General features: G+C 34.6%; 1 protein-coding gene across 2 annotated transcripts in view; it reads left to right on the top strand.

Annotated features, from left to right (window-relative positions):
* CEP152 (centrosomal protein 152) overlaps positions 1–6,871 on the top strand; it is a 91,710-nt gene extending 84,839 nt beyond the window's left edge. For both annotated transcript variants that reach the window (XM_051980605.1, XM_051980606.1), the window contains 5 exons: positions 1,070–1,163; positions 2,816–2,919; positions 4,237–4,393; positions 4,648–4,751; positions 5,005–6,871. In XM_051980605.1, the coding sequence (XP_051836565.1) occupies positions 1,070–1,163; positions 2,816–2,919; positions 4,237–4,393; positions 4,648–4,751; positions 5,005–5,996 (1,451 nt within the window). In that variant the 3' untranslated portion in view covers positions 5,997–6,871. The remainder of the gene's footprint in view (positions 1–1,069; positions 1,164–2,815; positions 2,920–4,236; positions 4,394–4,647; positions 4,752–5,004) is intronic.
* Positions 6,872–12,425: the final 5,554 nt, after the last annotated feature.

The raw sequence follows: 12,425 nt of genomic DNA, 5'->3' as shown, positions 1-12,425 counted from the left end.
ATTGGATCTTTGAGATCTTCTCATTTAAGTCCCTCATTTTGTAGATAAAGTTACTGAAGCTGAGAATGTTTGTGACTTACCTACATTCCCACAGCTAAGTCAGGAGCTGAACTAGAATTCAAATCTGTTGATTCCTAGTCTAGATTTCATTTTATCTCACCTTGTGATTTGTAAAAACAACTTAACGTCACTGACAGGAATCTATGATTCTCCAGCTCTAAGCCAACTCATCCTCTTATGCAAAAATTTTGGAAGTCTCCAGAATTGAAGTAGAGATTCTTCTTTAAATGTGGTGGAGTGGGTGAAAAAATAATTATTATTCCACTGGGTGTATATTTGAGCCACTCATTCTACCAACATGGAAATGCTCCTTTTTTTCTGGAACTTGTAAGGACAATATAGATTGAAGGATATACAAAGTATAAGAGGGGATGTTTGTATATGCCACATTCAGCCTTTTATTCATAAATCTTTGTAAATACCCTATATGCATAGTCTATAGGGGTTTTCAGATCAGTGAGTGAGCTCCCTTCTGACTGAAGGACCAGAAAAGGCAACCACACTGGTAGAAGAAATGTAGCAGAGGAATGTCATGATAACCTAGCGAAAAGAAGCATCCAGGATAAGAGAGAGGTCAACAGTGTGGAGTACTCTAAAGAATTAGAGTAACTAGCCTTGAGTCTCCCAGTTTTACCACTAAGTAGCAATGTGTGTGATTCTTGGGATAAGTTCCATCATGTTTAGAGGTCTGTTTTTCTTTCATTAGAGAACTGGGTTGCATGTACTCTAAAGACCTATCTAGTTGTGATGTTCTGTGTCATTCTGTGAAACAGAGGACAATTCTTAGATAAAATACAAGCAAATATATAGTGGTGTGGTGTATTTTTTAATCTGCTAAAAAAAAAAAAAAACAAGGGGAGTAATCATTCTGTGGAGTGAAAATGACAAAAAATTATATAGCTTTTTTTCCTAAAGATTTGTAGCCAGTAGAATTGAGATAGGGAAAGAAAGTGAAAGTACATGGTCAAGTAAAGACCTAAACATAAAACTACAAACTTTTATTTTGCAGAAGAAAACAATAGAGTTGTTGAAGAATTAATGGAAGAAAACAATGAGATGAAAATGAAACTGGAAGAACTGAGGGCACTTAGCATACCACCAAGGTAAAATTGTTTCCATTTTAAAGAAACAGTTCACTTGTTTTCCAAGTGAAATTTTTTGTTAGAGATTTGTTTTTATGTAATCTTTAATTGTTACATCCAGTGGTTATTTCTGTTTTCATCTGTCTTGAAATCTTTGTAGTGCTTGACATTGTTGATCAATCTCTCTTGGATATACTCTGTTCTGAGTTTTCTTGACACTGCTTTAGTATGATTTTACCATTCCACTGATAGCTCCTTACTTTGCTGGATCACCATGCATAGTCTTCCCCTTGTACACATGTAAATCGGGGTTCTGTCCCAGACCCTCTTCTATCTTTCTATTTATTCCCGTTAGTTTCCGTGGGTGTTCAATGACTGTCTTCTATGCACATATCTCTCAGATGCATAGATTATAGCTTTATTTCTATTCTTACTTCTATTCCTATATTGCCAACTTGATAGCTAGACATTTCCACCTGGATAATCCCACAGACATCTCAAACTTAGCATATCCAAAATAGACTAGATGTCTTAAACTCAAATCATATAAGGGAAAAGTAGGACCAATTGTAAAAAGTCCAAAGGATTAGGACTTTTAGCTCAATAGAAGGAAGAAATTCCTAACAATTACAATTCCCTGAAAAATAGAATAAGTTGCCTTACTTAAATTTGAGTTCCACACAAATAGAGAACTGAATAAACAGAAACTGAATAATCACTTATTAGCTGACACTTAGTTCATTCCTCTAACATGCAAAGCAGAATTCATCTTTTCCCAGAAAACCTACTTCTTCCTTATTTCCTTGTTTCCTTTTGAGGGTATTTCCAGCCTTCCAGTTACTCAGATGTATAGACCTAGAGAGGAGTTATCTGCTATTCTTTTCTTTCTCTTCCTTCCTCACTCCCATAAACAAGTACCTATCAAGTTTTGTTTGTTTTATCCTCCTCAATATTGCTAACATCAGTCTCTTTCATTGACATATCCACTACCCTAATTCAGCCTATTACTACTTGCCTGGAGTAGTGCAATAACTTCCTTATCAATACCCTTGTCTCCATTCTCCACATTGCTCAAGTTTATATTGGTAAAGCATTGCTCTATGTCACTCCCCTACTCAAGTTTCAGTGACTATCTATTGCCTATAGAATAAAATATGAACTCCTGTCATTTAAAGCCTGTTACAGTATGGATCTGACTCATTTTTCTAGATTATTTCCCATTATTCTCCTTTTCATTATACTGATATTCGAGATAAACTGGCCTACTTGAGTTCTTCATACCTGACATTCTACATCCTCTCTGCCTTCATATAGACTCTTCCCTATGCTTAGAATAGTCTTGGCCCTTGGCCTGCCTCTTGGAGGACCTAACTCTCAATGAGACGTAGCTCAAATGTCACCTTCTACTCTTAATCCATTTCTGAATCCCCCCGTTATGAGTGTAATAGTAATAATAAATAGTAATTCCAACCAAATGTTATCTTTAGTTTACAGTTTGTGTTTGTTATTTCCCTGCCATAAGAGTATATAAGTTCCTTGAATACAGGGATTATTCTGTTTTTGTTTTTGTTTTCTCTTTAAATCTACAACATCTAGCACAGTGTCTAGCACATGGTGTAGGTATTTCATGAATCTATGTTGAACTGAACTTTGAACCTTTGGTTTGTTTTTAGATCATTTTCAGAAGGTGCTGTTGACCATAGCTGCATGATATGCAGTGGAAAGGGTTTGGAAGAACTTCGTGGACATTACATTAAAGCCGTAAAAAAAATTAAGAGTGAGTTCTTATAAAATTTATGCATTCAATCTATAGAGAGTTAAAACAATCATCTCAAGGTATTGTAAGACATCATTGGGGGATTCTTGTAGCTCTTGTAAATTCAATACTTAGACATTAGGTATTTGTGAAAAATTCATGTCTTAGATAATTGCTGATACCTTTTCCTAGATCTACATACACATTGTTCCCTACACAAGGTATAGAAAGCTGGTATTATTCTTAATACTATAGTGGACAAACATTTTCTTTAAGGTAGGGTAATACTTCAATTGTACTTTGACTCTTATAACTGGGGAGGTGGTCTAGGTAATCAGAGTTAAGTAACTTGCCCAGGCTCACACAGCTAGTAAGTTGTGTCAAGTGTCTGAGGTCCTATTTGAACTCAGATTCCTTTGACTACCGGGTCCGTGCTCTCTATCCACTGCCACCTAGTGCCCCTTGATTATATTATAGATAAATCATAAGTAGAACCAATTGTAAAAAGTGCAAAAAATTTAATTTTAACTATATGTGATAATTCTTCAGTTTTTTTCTAAATCTAAATCAAAAGCTTTTTAGATTATATGTGCTCTATAAATATGATGGTCCCTTTAGAACAGGTATGAGGAATTTCTTTAGACAGAACTAGTTTGATTTGTCTGATTTCACAGTAACTCCTTCCCTTTTCTTCTAGTTTTCCTTTACTGTTCAATTCAAATACACCTTAGAATGCATTGAGTCCAACTCATTTGTTTTACAGATAAGAAAGCACACAGGTCATTAAGATTATACAGAGAGGTATCAGGGGACACAAAGCCAGAGGAGTTGAAGCTAAAGGATATGGGTCCAAACTGTCTTCTTTTACCTTCCCAGGCATCAACTGCTTCATCCTTATATGACAGGGTCAAACCTGTAAAGCCCCTCTCTACTAAGTCTATGAGCCTATGAATTGTTAATTAGTATTTTAATGACATATTCAGCTCAAATACCTTCACATCTCAACAAAGGGACAAGTCTTTATAAATTGTCCTTTTCACTTCTGAAAGTCTATCACAATATCTTTCTCCTTTTTCCAATTTCTGTATTTTCTTGCCTAAGATATTTTTTAGAACATGACAGATTTTTTTCATCATTCAGTTGAATATATAATAGTTCTTTTCAGACCCTACCAAAACAAAATCCTTATATTCCATGACATTATTTAAAAATCATGTTTTAAACTTTCCTATTAGTCCATTTTTCTAGAAAATAGTCCTGAAATATCTCCTTTTTCCCTTTAGGACATTCTTTTTTTTTTTTAAATGCTCTGTACATTTTTTACCTCATGCATTGTAGGTGATATGATTCGGTATATACAGGGAAGTAAAGAGAGAGCAGCTGAATTGCTAAAAGCAGAACTATTTAAAGAGCGGCAAGAGACTGCTCAGAGGATGCGCAAATACTACCTGGTTTGCCTGCATCAACTTCTGCAGGACGATGGAAAGCAGGAAGGGTAAGTCTAAGTCCACAGTAAATAAGCAAAATTTTGTTGCATTGAGAGAGCTGGAACGTCATGTGATTGTTCGACTATTTTTCCTAGTTACAAAAACTAAAGTGTTTTTACATGACATTTGAGGTAAAAGAAATTTATGGCTGTGTTGCTCTAAAAACTGGCAAAGGGGAATGGATAACAGAAAGCTTAAGGGGGTAGAGAAACTAATTTTTCCTCTGAACTGTATTGATTTAATATTCTGAAATTCCAAATAGGGCCGAGAAAAAAATCATGAATGCTGCTAGCAAGCTTGCTACAATGGCTAAAATGCTGGAAACACCTGTTGTTAATAAAGCCCAGATCAAAAATTCATCATCAGGTATGTAAAAAACGAATCACTTCAGTAATTTGTTTTTTCCTACTCTTCCCACTCTTTTAGAGATTGGGTTTTTGCCTTATAAAACAAGGGCAGAGAAAGAGCAAGCTCATTCTCAATGTTGAATTGGTCATTTAGAAACACAGCCCAAGAATTTCTAGCTTTGGTGGATAAAGTTTTCTAAAATACTTTGAAAAGATTATTTTCATTTTTAATGTTTCCTCTAATTTTGTGTTTTCTTTCCTTGTACTATTAGCAGTGTCTCGATCATCTGAGCTACTGCCTGGAATTGAACAGTCAAAAAGAAATTATGTGAATCTGAGTAGAGGAAGCCATATGGAAAACAAATCAAGCAGCAGGAATAATATCCCTAAGGCAGGCAGTGAGCAAGCCCTTCAGAATTATTTACCTTGTAACTTAAGACAACGGTTAGAAGATACAGAACACATGGAAACAAGGCATGTTGCTTTCAGAGAAGCATCTTCAGGCATTCTGAGCAGTGTGACTGCATGCAAGCAGCAAGATGATTTGCCAAGAAATATGCATCCTGAGTTTGTTTCTGGTGAAGGTGGAAAAAGCAAAACTGGCCTTCATGTGCAATGTGAAAATGTACACATACCTTCCCAGGCTCCTGGCCTTTCTGATTCAGGAGCCAATCATGTAACATTTCAAGGTCTAAAAGAAAAACGCTTTTTAAAAGAACGTAAATGTAATTCACAGACTGAGTGTAGTCAGCAGATCATAGCTGACAAAAATCCGAATTTTGATATTCGGGAAACTCCAGTAAAGGATGAAGAAGGTGAAGGTACCAGTGATTCCCTTGACTGGAGTTCAAAAAGTGTAACTCCTGAGGACTTATGTAGCAATGATGCATCGTTTTTACTTCCTTTGCAACAAGGGATCCTGGATAAACAAATAGAATCAGTTTCCTTCATGCAATTTCCAACAAAAGCTTGCCTTTCTAATGCAGAAGAAAAAGCCAATAAATTTTGTAAACAATTCTTATGTCAAAGTGATCACATTCCTGTTGTCAAAAGAGAAGACAAACGAACTCAGACAGAGCAGGTAAATAAGCCTTCTGGGCAGGTATCTCACCACACCTCTGATATACTGAAATCAGACTTCAAAAAACTGAACAGTGCAGTTCGTTCTTCAGCATTTCTTCAGCATTCAAGAAAATTGTTACTGGCTCCCCAAACTAGTCAGCAGGATAGTGGCTTTGACAGCCCAATGACCAATCTAGATTAATTGTTCTTGTACAGTGTTTAAGAAGATACGCTAATATATTTAGAAGAGAACTGAAAGGGAAAATTTGTACTGAAAAAAAAAATTGAGCTCTGTCTATTTTGGGATGTTTTAATAACATCTGGCTGTTATATGAGTAAAGTAATCTCATAAAATTACTTGAAATATTTATGTTGCCTTAATCTTCCAAATTTTATGATAATTGTATGTTTTGGTCTTTTTATGTATTGTTTATTTTTGATTGCTAAACAGAATCTATTTTTATACCTATAAATTAGTTTGCTGTGCAGTGTTAAATTATTTTATATTTAAATAAAACTATATATGGCCCCTATTAGAATTGTTATAGATTATTTTGTAATTCACACTGTAATAGAAATGTTTAGCATCATGGTTGGAAAATTTTCTTGAAGAGTTTAATATAAATTTAATCATTTGTAAATATGGGAAACAAAATTTAATTTTAATACTGATTGAATTTTTACATGGTTTTTAGACTTGCTGTGAGAATGCAGTTTTCTTTGCAAAATCTCAAAACTTATTTTGTTTCAAGTAAAAAAAAAAGGTTTTTTTTATGTACTACATATATTGCAAAGTACAATATTTTATGGTTTTACTATTTAAAGTATCACTTAGATTTTCAAGTTGATATTTGCATAATTTCACAACTCCTACAATCCCACAGAAAAACAAAGAGTTCTCTATCAGAGTGCTTCACTTTCTCCTCTCAAGATGCTTTGTATGCAAGTCAGCATTATTTCATTAGGCATTTCTTCCATTTTTAATATGTAATGGACTGTGTTCTACTATATTTTTGTAAACTAGTTGACTTATTCTATTTTTTTAATAAAAGGTACATAGTTTATTCATGTCACAAATTGAGAATGAGATCTTTAAAAGTGAGGAAAAGTCACAGGAATAACTAACCACCTAAATGATATGCCAAGTGGATCTCTAAAAGTTAAAAGTTACAGCTGCTTGCATTTAAAGCAGATCATCCTACTTTGGCAACATCGCCTTGATGCCATAGGAGGACAGAGTGAGAATAATTCCAACCTAGTCTAGTGTTTATAACCTTGGCATTCCTCAACCACCACCAGATGGTGACCTCTCTGAGGAGGCTAGCCAGGAGTAGACTCTCCAACTTGAGCCATCTTTTGTGGGGAGGCTAGACAGATGAAACCTAAGCCTAATGTTGGGTTTTGCCCACATGTACATGAATGTGAATCCTTAAAAAAACTACTATGTCCATAGTTGGGTTTGACCCATAATTAATGTCTAGATGGTTGCCTGTGTCATGAAACTAAATTTAATAACCTCACATTTGCTGATAGAAGCAAATTACATCCAGAATGTGTGCAAATGCTTATTCATTCACACATAGCCAGATTTCTGAAAAGAATATCAGTGTCGACTCTTATCAATATCTGACTAATGAATATAAATATTAAACCCTGAAAAGAACTAATGAGCCCTTAATTCTTAATATATAGTCAACTTTGTTAGTCACTAGCAAAGTTGACTTTTTAAAATGTTGGGAGGACTTAATCATGAAAGATGTTTAAGCATTTATCAAAAGTGTTAGAAGGTGTACCCTTCAACTCCTTTCTTGAGATGCTCACTTCTTTTCTTTTTCCTAATCATCTAATTATCATTCCCCTCTTAGAAAATTGCAAGGAAGTTTGAGGTTCCTCTGCAGTTTTAAACAATATCCATTTTATTACTTTTCCCTACTTCAAGAAAGGTTTCTCTTAAACTTAGCACTCTTAAAATGGAAACTGCTTGATTTGAGGGTTCTTGGTACCTTAGCAAATTATCTATTCTTAGCATGGAGTTTGGGGACCTGGGTTTAGGATGGGGAAGGTCAATAACTTTTTCACTCCTTCACAGGTCTTCGAGATACAGAATCATTATTTTTTTTGAAGTATTTTGAATCTCCCCACAGCATCAAACAAGTTCATACCAGCGCACTGTACAAAAGATGGTAATTATTTTTGTATTGACCATATCTCTGCTCTCTGTTAGCATGGATGGTATCATCTCCACAAAACTCTACAAAAATGCCAGCTTGTGTTGAAGCCACCCTCAGATGAATTAAACTCCTATTTAGAAAAGAAAAAAAAAAACTTCATATTCTCTCTGAAATAAATTTAAAGGTACAGTTTAGTAATTGGCAAGTAAAAGTAAATGTAATTAGCAATGTCTTTTTCTAGATATTTTTGGATTATCAGATACTCTTTATTATAAGGTTACAAATTATAATTAATTACATATAATTACAAATTATAATTACAAATCACAGAGAAGCCTTTACTCCCAGTTTCATGAATTTGCTACAGCTTATAAAGATGATGGTTTTTTTGGGGGGAAAGAGAATTGGTTCCTGTTTGTTCAACTGTCTTGTCTCTTGTCCTATATTAGTCAATCTAATAACATTTTTCAATCTGTTGGCTCCAGATATTTATTTAGTATTAGGCGTTCCCTTAAGGTATGTTGAAAACTTACCATTTGGTTGATTTTATTAGTGACGAATTTTTGGCCCTTAAAAAAACCCTAAATTTTTTTTTCAGCTCTTCCTTTAAATGAAATGAAAAGGCAAGCCAATCTTTGTAATTGCAGGAGCAGCATAAGCTGTATATTGTATTCTCTCTCATTTCTAGTTTTGGGATGTCTCTAAAAGCTGGGCTTCATAGAGTAACTGTACATGAAAAAAGGCCCATTAAGCCTCACTAATCATTGTTTTGCTTTGTATTTGTGTAGGAGTTGCTCACATAAAAGAGGAACCATGTTGTGCTCTCCCTGAAGCAGGTTGGTATAGGGATAAAAAGTACTGGCTATGGAGAGGACTTGGATTCAAATCCTATATCCTATATTAATGCTAGTTAAGTGACCCCCTAGGAGAAGTCACTTAGCATATTTTAAGTTTTACTTCTCATCTGCAGAGTGGATCTCTAATAATAGTAATAGTACCCTATGGAGTCATTGTAAGCATTAAATATTATGATATTTGTTCAAGTGTTTCACTAACTTTAAATTGTGTAGTAGTAGTATAGTGATGGTGATTGTTAGTGGGTGTAGTATTTGCATTTTATGGCACTGATATATAGACTTGTCCAACCTTTGACTTGCTTATATTCATTTATTAAAAAACAAATTTTTAAAAAAAATTTTTTTCCTATTTAGACTGGTGGCCATTTTGAGATTGGGACACCCCTTATTCTACTTTTGTGCTTCTCACTGTCCCCTAAACAGTACCATAGTGGCCACCATAGTGGCTTAATAAATGCAGAATGAATGAATAGCCTTTTTAGAAATGCAGAGTGCCATGAAAGTATATTGTGTATGTAAAAATAGTAAGATACTTACATAGCACGTTAGACCTGCAAAGTGCTTTCCTTACAGCCTCATAAAGTAGATAATGCAAGTATTATTCCCATCTACAGATGAAAAAACTGAGGTTCTAGAGACTATAATTTGTCCATATTGTCTCTGAGAAGGGATTTGAACACACCAGGCTACTGACTCAAAAGTCTAGCGCTAGTCATGCTCCTTGTACATGAACACAATATATGAGTTCCTCAAAAATTACCTTTTATTGAGCTTGCAAATAGCACACTCAATAAAAAAGCATTTATTAAGTGCTTCTATGCAAGGCAACAGAAGTAAAATAGTCCTTATCTTAACTCATATTTCAATAGAGGAAGACACATATATGTATAGACTAATACATATAAAGTTAGGGACAAGGAAACCTAGAAAGGGAAGGCACCAGCAGCTGGAGGACCAGAGAATATTGGCAGAAGATGGCCTTTGAACTGTGTATTAGACAACCAGGGATCCAGAGAGGCAGAGACAAAGAAGAAGAGACTAATCGAGGCATGGGGGTACATACCGCCAGTTCAAAGGTATAAAAGGATGTTGGCTATTACAGGGCAGCAATGGGAAGTTAGTCCATTTAAGCAGATTTGTTTGTCTCTAAGTCCTAAGCAAGGAAAGTTGAATGGGGGTCAGAGTTAGCAAGATCTCAAGCCTTGAGCAAAATCTCTAAGTTTAACTTTCTTTTTGGAATTGAGCAAAATCTCAAAATTTAAGTTTCTCTTTGGAATTCCTATCTTTCTTCCTATGCAGCTGTTCTTCTTATCTCCTTTTAGTTAAAGCTCAAGCAAAATTCTCTGATGGGGTATACAATCCATGTCTATCTTCATAGGAGAATAGGATTTAAAGTTTGAAGAAATTTTGTCATCTACTCATACCGGTTAGAACCAGCATAGGAAGAAATTTGATTTACAATCAGGATTTGGATTCAAATAACTAGCTCTGCTACTTAAGTCTTTTAATCATTTGACTTTGAGAAAATCATCTAGCCATTGTTTTCTCATGAAAAATGAGAGGATTACCCAAGATTACATCAATATTATGTCCCATTCCATCAATATCTCTCTAACTTTCATTCCTGCCCTCCATCATCAAATTGATTATAATCTACTAAGAGTTAATATTGTCTTAGAAACAACCAAGAAAATTGGGATGGGAGATAAGAGATACCTTACCTATGTGTGGCCATACATGTCATCAGACTTCTCAAACCTAGGTTTTTCATTTGCAAAATGAGCATCTATAGAATATCTGTCACAGAATCAAATGAGATAAGTGGATATCATTTTGCAAACCTAAGCATCTCCTATTGTAATTATAGAAAACTCTTAACAATTCTCACATGTTTAGTATTCTTCCATGCATTCACCAAGAAGTTTTTAACACCAATCTTGTTGCAATTGGTCAAGGGTTGGGGAAAAGAGAGAGAAAAAAAAAAAAAGGGAGGAAGCTTGAGGAATAATAAGCATTTTGCTAATCATTCCACTTGGAATTTGTTTCCTGGTTTAAACTCCATGGCCCACCCCACGGGAATCCCCTAACATCCTATTTTCTCTACCTTCCTCCTTCTGCCTCCTTTTGTATGTTGCTTCTTCCTTTAGATTGTAAACTTGTTAAGGGTAGAGTCTGTCTTTTTATTAATTGTGTCCCCTACACTTAACTTAGCACAGTGCCTGGCATATGTAGTAGGCATTTGATAAATGTTTACTGAATTGGGTTGTGCACCCCTCCTCGATTAAGTATATCAGATTAATATTTATTGAAAGCTGTATTTATACCAGTTTTGTGATAGAATGTTGGTTTTAAGAGTCAAACCATAACTGATCAGGGATTCTCTGGTAACTGCACTAGTAGTGCGCTCTCTCTCTCTCTCTCTCTCTCTCTCTCTCTCTCTCTCTCTCACACACACACACACTCATATCTCAATTCATCTTGTTATACCTCTTGTAAATAGTGGCTAATTCTTGTTTAATTATCTAATAATTCCACTCCTGATTTAAAAAAAAAATCTCTTCTAGAATATTTTGACAAATGGCTACGCATCTTCTTTGCAAACATCTATATAATGGACAGGAAATTTATTCCCTATCAAGATATCCCAAATATTCCTCTAATACTAGCTCAAAATCAGTTTTCCTATAACTTCCACCCTAAATCTTTTTTTAAAAAAACATATGTTCTTGTATCCTACATAATGAAAACATACTTTTAACCCACTGATATTAAGCATACCTCTCATGAATAATCCATTTTAAAAGTCTTAGTTTATAACTCATAGGTTTTGTTTTCTTTTTAAATTCATTTTTATCTTTTCAATTCTGAATTTTCTCTCACCCATTAAGACAACAAAGGGAAAAAAACTATTACATATATGTATCATCGAGCTAAAGAAATTCATATATTAGCTATCTCCAGAAAGAAAAAAAAGAAATAAGAGAAAATAATGCTTCAGTTTTTATTTAATCTGTCAGCTCTCTCTGGAGGCAGAATAGTGTCTTTCATCTTAAGACTTTTGGGTCATTGTGTTGATCAGAGTTCATAATCTTTCAAAGTTGTTTATCCTTATAAATTTTTATCCTGGTTCTGTTCCCTTTGCATCCATTCACACATAATTCTTCCTAGGTTTTTTTGAAACACCATATCTTTTTATCATTTCTTATAGTATAATAGTATTCTATCACCTTCATACACACACATCCCTACCTTGTCCAGCCATTCCCCAATTGATAAGCCTATCCTCATTCACAAAAAGTGCTGCTATAAATGTTTCTGTACATAGGAATCCTTTTCCTTTTTATTTGTTCTCTTTTGAGTGTGGACCTAGTAGGAATATTGATGGGTTACAGTTTAATAGCTTTTTTGGTATAGTATCAATTGCTTTTCAGAATGGTTGGTCTAGTTTACAGCTCTACCAAGAGAGGATTAAAGTACCTTTTTTCCCCACAGTCTTTGCAGCATTTGTCTTTTCCTTTTTTGTCAGTTTTGCCTATCTGATGGTACTTTAGAGTTTTAAATTTGCATTCTCTGTCAGTGATGTAGAATATTTTTTCATATGCT

The sequence above is a fragment of the Antechinus flavipes genome, chromosome 2 (assembly GCF_016432865.1).
Source record: "Antechinus flavipes isolate AdamAnt ecotype Samford, QLD, Australia chromosome 2, AdamAnt_v2, whole genome shotgun sequence".
Taxonomy (NCBI): Eukaryota; Metazoa; Chordata; class Mammalia; order Dasyuromorphia; family Dasyuridae; genus Antechinus; species Antechinus flavipes.
The sequence above is the reverse complement of the archived record's forward strand: the minus strand, read 5'-3'. Positions and strand labels throughout refer to the sequence as shown.